Consider the following 7708-nt stretch of genomic DNA (forward strand, 5'->3'; position numbering starts at 1 on the left):
TGGTTAGTGTTCAAGTAGCAAGTTGTCCACATTTTATCACTTTGTTGAGTTTGAATCAGATGGTCCACAAGATACAGTTAAACATACTACATCCCTGCATCCATCCATGACGCCCTCCAGACAAACTCACATAGTACGTCTCACAAGTCATCACCAGACCAACTGCAAACAATCACAAACTGTGGAAGAAGGCGATCGGCGTTTCCAGATGGGTCTGAAACTGCATCGCCGCAGTACGAACCAGCAACACAAGTAGGTGAAGAGTAAAGTCAAGCAACTTAAGTGGGAGAATCATAGCCATGCTAGATGGACACAGCCATCGCTTGGGATACAGTTAAGTCGCTGCTATATGCAAGCTACAGAACGATTGGTTATACGACCAGGATAAGCGACCATGTGACAACATTCAGACTGCCCGAGTTAGTTCGCAACATTCAAACCATATTTTGTCCATGGTTCACAAAAACCTCCCAAGTTTCCATCTGGACAAAACATAATCCTAGGATTTGAATGTTGTGACTGCATCTTCAGGTAGTTGTTGCTTCTTCCGCCATTGTGTAACTTCCCTACGCAAAAAATTGTCAGCCAGCAACTTGGATCCCCCGCAAAGCCAGGTCGCTAGCATACCACCACCTCACCTGCCAACACAAAACATTCAACGATGGGCCATTAGCCATTTTTTCAAAACTTTACCAAAGATCACAATCTTAAGTTGCAACATATGAAAAATCACAAGAAAATCCTTGCATGTATTTACTGGGTAAAACTTTACAAGGGTAACTTCTATCAACCATCTACTTGCACCGGGGTTTTTTCCATAATTTTTCTCTAAGTTTTCAAAATTGTGTTCACATATACCCAGCTTCTACAATATTGCTCTGATGATGGTACATAACACATTTCAGTATCAGTTGTATACGAATATGGTATGCCGTTGGATCTGGGAAAAATGAGCAGCAAAAGGATTAAATAAATACCTTCAAACCGCTGAAACAAAAGTTCGAGATCAGTAGGTCATCATGCCTTGGTATGACTCTTGCACTGAAGTAGGGACCTACATTAACCAGTTACAACAGAACCCAAGTTAGATGTCAACAGGTAAACATGCTAGTGCATGGAGATCAGGAGAACTAAGGATCATGCATTAGTTATATTGTTAGCCAAGTTGCCAAATCATGATAGCACTGTACAACAATCAAAAATTGCTAGCGGATCTAAAGCGTTGGTGACCTGCTAGTACTTAAACACCAAATATACTATCTTCATAAAGGAAATAACATCTAAATACTATATGATAAACTCCTTACCTTGGGGCCAAATGATCTCCAATTACTTTTTCTTCTTCCTCGGTGAACATAAACCACTTGTCATTGTTCCCTGTTGTGTCAAACTCTGATACAAACATGATATTAGTAGTCACTAACTGCATAAATATACACAAGTAACATGAAAGCTTATTGCATAATAACTTCAGACGAACCTTGGCGCATTATTGAGGTCTTCTTGTAATAACCATCAAACTTCCAGTATGCAACCCCTTTGTCTTTCCTGACAGGCTTTGTCCTAAGTAGATCTCCCAGCTTCTCATCTAATATCGCCACAGTTGAGGTAATAGAAGGCAATTAGTACCGCACAGCTAGCTCAGCGCCTTAACACATTACAGAATAAGATAAGCAAACAGTGTAGGGGATATAACTTCACACCATGCTGAGAAGAGTTATGTTGGAAATGGAGCCTAAGAGGCTAAGCATGTTCTTTAGTTACTTCACATTCAGAAAAAGACACATGGATACATGCAACTAAGAGGCTTGGGAACTGCATACATGTTTTTCATTCTGTTGAGCTTTAGAAAAATATTGCCATGAATAATGCAGGTTTAACACTGAATTAACAAAACAGAAATTGAATACCGTGCATAAAGGAGTATAAATGAATAGGCAACATTTGTAATTTGTCGAATACAAATTCAAACTAAAGCTTGAAAGAGAGGTGCAGAAAGATACATTTGACAAAACTGCACAACCAAGTACAGTACAAAAAGATAATACTTATTTAATAAATCTGCAAAACATCAAGCATATGGAGAGCTAATGAAATGCAGATATCTAAAACAAATATAATACGAAAAGATGTGGATATATCAATTCATAATGTTCAGACCATCTACTGCTGCCTCCTTGTCTTCATTTAACTCCTTAATTTGAGAAATGAGACTCTTAATTTCTTCTCCTTTTCTCAGAAACATTGATTTATCCATCTCATTCTTTAGTCTTTCTTTAAGCTCTTTTTCCTGTAAAACCAGAGAAAACTGTTGTTTAGTACTGCAAAACTAAGTGAGTGGACAAAAAGAAAAGTGGTTGCCTGAGCTCTCGACCTTTTCCTTCGCAGCACGGATTTTTTCTCTTGCAGCAACCTTTCTCTCAGTGGCACCTTCATCTTGTTTGACAATCAAGCCCCTTAATGTTCTGAACAAAATCAAAATATAATTAATATAGGACTAAAATAGCCAAGTGAACTACAACAGAAAATACAGTAGGCGGTACTTACCCAGTAGAAAGGGTCTCATCACACAGAAAATTCAGCACATGGAGCTTTAAAGAAGGGCTCAACTTTTTATATCCTGATACACCTTGGTTTAAACAATCAAGAGGTAGTTCCTTTGAGATAACTGTGGATTCACTAATATATTTGCCAGTCTCAGTTATCCAAGCATCCCCATCTCTTGAATAGTCCAAAGGGCTATGAACAAAATAACCTCACTTAGTAATTCAATAATCAGATTTAAACAAAACTACAAAGAAACATCGATTCAGAATGGACGTACTTCTCTCCTCTGTCTTCTTGGATGAGAGACAACAAACTAATGTGAAGATCAGCAACAACTGCAGGCACCACTCGCCCTTTACGGCTTCCTCCAGTTATGACTTGAAGAACTTTTTCAGGCTGTCCCTTCTTTATTTGAAACACCTGAGCAAAAAATCATTTTCTACATCATTCCATTTACATAGCAAATTATATTCCAGCAGACACAAGATGACAGATAAAACATGTGGAACCATGGAAACAAGAACCCATTTTTTGAAGACAAACGGCAAGAAGTAATGCGATACAAACAACATAGTATCAAGAAAGTAAAAGCTGAAAGATTATCCTTATTACTTGGTTGCCATGAGTACCTCAGCAAATGTGCGGCAGAATTCATAAAACTGAATTGCAGACCCAACATCGTCGGCCTCCAGCTTGGCCCCTACAACATTAGTGACCAGAGTACCTCTGGGTAGCTCAAGCTTGGTCTTGAGCAGGTCAGTGCTCTCATCAGATGTGCCCTTCTTCAGCTTCTTGTTGGCAGGAGATGAAGGAAATGCATTGAGATCAGTCCCCACATTCTCATCCCCATCAACCACTGATCCATCGGCATCATCATCTGTCTCCAGGGCCCTCTTTCTGTTTCCCTCCTTTTGTTCCTTGTAGAGGAGCCAGCAAAACGGAATCAGCAATAATGAACAACAATTACATTGGACAACAGAGATTCACCAAGCAAAGAAATGTACCTTCTTGATCTTCGCGGGGAGCGAGGTCAGCGTCTGTGCAGCGGCCACCATGTCCGAGCCCTGTTTCAGCAGCTCATGGACGGATGAGTGCCCTGTCGCCTTGGCGGCATGGGCCAGTATCCCCGTCGGCGTCTCCCCTCTCTTCTTTCTGTCAGAGAAAACCAAGCTAAGAAACACTCCTACTCTACTAGAAGCTGGAGATCGATTGAAGCTGGGTGTAACCTGCAGAAGCTGCAGTTGCAGATGCCCCTGCATTTGGGGCAGGCCCAGCGCGCCTTCCTGGCCGCCTGCTTCGCGTTCTCGCCGTACCTAAACAAGCCAAAGAAGGAAAACCAGATCGGACCAAGACGGGGACGATGATCGATTGAACCCGTGAAGAAATCCATAGATTTTACCTGTTGAACAGGCACGTGTGGCAGAAGTGGGTTGAGCAGGGCCCCTTCTCCCCGGGCTGCTTGCAGGCCACCGCAAAGTCCGTTGTTTTCTGACGGCACTGCGAGCGCACAACGGGAAAACCAGTCAGCCAACCAAATCCAGCCCCCAACAGAGTGACCCGCGGGACGATTGCAGATCCAGAACGGCGCTCACCTGGTGGCAGGTCTTGCCGTTCTCCGGGTCGTAGATCCGGCCGCCGACGGCGCGGATTCCGGGGCACGGGTTGCGCTTCCTCGGAGCCGCTTTCTTGGCCTCCTTCTCGACCTCCGCCTCCGTCTGCGCCGCCGGCACGGCCACGCTCTTGGGGCCGCCGCCGGCGCCCTTCTTCCTCCCCATGGAGACGGACGCGGTCGAGGAAAGGGGGGAAGAGGCGGATTGGAATGCGGAAGCTCAGGGGGCTGAGAGAAGGAAGGTGTTGGATTGTGAGTGGTAAATTTTTGGGGGCGGAAGGGTCAGCAATCAATCAATCAATCCGCCGCGCCCCGAACCCGAAGAGACGAGAAGCGGGATGGGCGTGGTGGTGGGAGGGGAAGTGGGATGCCGCCCCGCCAGTGTGTTGCCACGCAAATTTTGAAATTTCGCTTCTCGCCGTTGCCCAGTCTCTAGTCTGTACCGGAGTGGGGTTTATAGTTTTTTGAGGTAATATCATCAGGAGTCATACAACTTGCGTTTGATGTTTAATTTTGTGTTAGAACTTTAAAAATACGGATTTGTAGTCACCTAATTTGACATCACGTGCAAATACGGTCACAAAACACGTATGTGGACGTATCATGATGTATGGCCCCACCTGTCAGTCAGTGATGGCGCTCAGTCTACTCATTTTTGCACAAAACACCCCCGTATTTTTTTATTTGTGGAAAAAGCCGACTACTGTAACACATTTTACACAAAACTCTCTCGCTTATTTTGTTTGTAGAAAAGCTAACCATTGTACTGTATAAAGGTACGAAAACTAAAACAAAAAATACGGGCGCCTGTTCTCGAACCCCAACCAACGATCACTACACAAGCCACTCTAACCAATCTAGCCGTCATGTTCCCATCTCATGTGTGGAGAGCAAAACTAGATGTATTAAACGTGGAGCTTAAATCACATTTATTCTTTCTACAGGAAAAAGTGTGGCCGCCAGCTCTCTAACCCACAAACAAAGAGTAGCACACAAGACATTCTAGCCACTGCAACCTGCACGTGTACACATCTACAATGAATAACTAGTCTTACTGTACTAGAAACTTGTACTAGATGATATGTAAATTATAATTCAGCAATAAAAATAATGTCCAAATATACGCATGTTATAAATATTACATACAAAGGAAATAACCTACTTTAAAATTTGTTGATGCATTATTTAAAAACAATTATGTATGAATTGTAAAAATGTTTGTATCATTTAAATTAATATATTTTTTCCAAAATTGCAATTAAAAATATTTTTTCCCAAAATTACAATTAAAAATATTATTTTAGTTATACAAACATTTCACTCACTATATACACATTTGTATAATTCAACGTTTGTATAACAAAAAATATTCGTAATTTAAAATCTAAACTGTTTATATGAATATTCAATCGTGTCTAATATTTCAATTATATATTTTTAATATAAGTCATGTGTAAAAATTATACACAAGTGAATATTTGGTAATATTTAGTAAATGATTGAATTCATTATTTTGCATAATTTAAATATAAGCCATGATTGTATATTTTTTATTCCTTAAACATATTTATTAAATAAAAAAGTCAGCATCGGTATTAACTAAATATGTTTTATATAATACACAGGCTTATATTTAAAAAAAATTTACTAATGATTGTTTGTATGTATAATACTTTTATAACATAAATTTATTAATTATGTTTTACAAATATCTTGAAAAAAATAACACGTGCAAAATGGGCCGCAGTATCTCCAGCTCATTTAAACTCCACATGCGTCCGTGCTCAGTACATGTAGACGTCAGTCAAAATCTCAACAACAAAAAATGTATACGTCCGTTTGGTGCTTGAGACCTGTCTTCCTTAAAAAAAATCATATCTAAGCTCCACCATGAGTACATGTTGGTTTGCTATCTTACCAAACATTCGTACGTCAAGGGTGTGTTGGCTAGATTGGCTTCTGTAGTAAACGTGGGCCGCAGGTTTGAGACCCAGTGTCCCCAAATTTTGTGTGAATTTTTGTACCTATTTGCAGTACAATGGTCAGCTTTTTCTACAAAGAAAAAAATAAGCGAGGTGGTCTGGTGTAAAAATGCGTTGCAGTGGCCAGTTTCCCCGCAAAAAATAAATGCGAGGGTGCTTTTTTGCAAAAATGAGTCGACGGAGCGCCCTGGCTCACTGACTGGTGGGGCCATACACCCTTATACATCTGCATACGGTTTTTGCGACCGTATTTGCACGTGATGTCAAGTTAGATGACCACAAATCCGTATTTCCAAAGTTCTAGCACTAAACTGAACATCAAGTGCAAGTTGTATGACTCCAGGTGGTATTATAAGGCTAGTCATAGTAGGAGTAACTTAGGTAGTAACATAGCGCATTTCAAGAAATTTTTACTTATGTGGCATGTAGTTAATGAGGAGGGAGGTGTTTAGAGTAGTAACATAATATGTTACTGTAACATAGCGCTTCCCAAGAAAGGATGAGTTTACAAGCTAATTAATGAAGTTATCTATGACACTACTCCCTCCGTCTAGGTGTGTAAGTCATCTTACGTTGTGCACCGCGACCAAGGCGGAGAGGAAAACGAGAAAACTTAATGTCAATTTGCTAATTAATAGCATTGCATGTAATAAACTAACCATTGCATGTCTTGTTTGGTAGTCTCAAGTCATTGAAAGCATGCACGGCCCACATCTCTTATTGGTTGATATGTCACAAAACAAGAAACGAGGAGGGAGTTAATGTACCGTGCCTAAGTGTTTTGGGATTATTTGGTTTTCGTAAGGTGACTTACACACCTAGACGGAGGGAGTACTACTTTGTCACTTTGCACTATGGAGATAGTAACTTAGACTAGTGTCATATGCATGACACTAGTATAAGTTACTCTCCACTATGACCAGCCTAAGGGCATCTCTAGCACCCACCCGCAAATATCTTCGGTATATGTTCGTTTTTTTATTCGGACATGGTCCGCGGACATGATATCTGAGTGAGACATCCAACGCATGTGGTGGGTTATTTGTGGTGTGGTGTCCGATTGAGAGGACAAAGAGAACAGGGGGACCATGCATGTGAAGAGAGAGACAAGAGATGAGAACCACACGAAGGTTTTTGGTTGGTTAAGTGGATATCCGGACTCCGGTATATCTCCCCCATGTTTGTCTCCACTTTGTCGGAAAACCGAATCGCTTCGCGGATTAATACGGATCCTATGGATTGTAAGAGTGAACAAATGTATCCGACCAAACATATAGTGGTGTTTTGCAGGTCTCCCTTCGAAATACCATGAGGCTTGGTTTCGTCCAAAAGCGTAGGAAAACCATTGAAATAGATTTTTCTTCTTATTATTATTAACATTAAGACAATGCCCTGTGTTGTTACGGGAGCCAAGAAAATTCACGTTTACAATATATAATATGGTTGATTGAACTAATGCAAAGCATTGGAATTTATGACTATTTAGTAGGTCCATGCGTGCAACCCAAGCTCAAGCATGTGACACAAATAGTGGACATGTAAACAACAACAATTGCATATATGTGAGTAC

At 40.9% G+C, this 7708-nt stretch overlaps 1 protein-coding gene across 1 annotated transcript; it reads right to left on the reverse strand.

Annotated features, from left to right (window-relative positions):
- Window positions 1–257: 257 nt before the first annotated feature.
- Window positions 258–4577, reverse strand: LOC123077196 (uncharacterized). Its single transcript, XM_044499417.1, has 13 exons — window positions 4140–4577; window positions 3947–4044; window positions 3774–3860; window positions 3552–3699; window positions 3177–3464; window positions 2825–2967; window positions 2548–2739; window positions 2375–2465; window positions 2161–2290; window positions 1481–1588; window positions 1308–1392; window positions 978–1054; window positions 258–638 (listed from the first exon to the last, which is right to left on the reverse strand). Exons 1-12 carry the CDS (start codon window positions 4320–4322, stop codon window positions 1018–1020), a joined length of 1590 nt encoding a protein of 529 aa, XP_044355352.1. The 5' UTR covers window positions 4323–4577; the 3' UTR covers window positions 258–638; window positions 978–1017.
- Window positions 4578–7708: the final 3131 nt, after the last annotated feature.

Source organism: Triticum aestivum, chromosome 3D (assembly GCF_018294505.1).
Source record: "Triticum aestivum cultivar Chinese Spring chromosome 3D, IWGSC CS RefSeq v2.1, whole genome shotgun sequence".
Classification (NCBI taxonomy): domain Eukaryota; kingdom Viridiplantae; phylum Streptophyta; class Magnoliopsida; order Poales; family Poaceae; genus Triticum; species Triticum aestivum.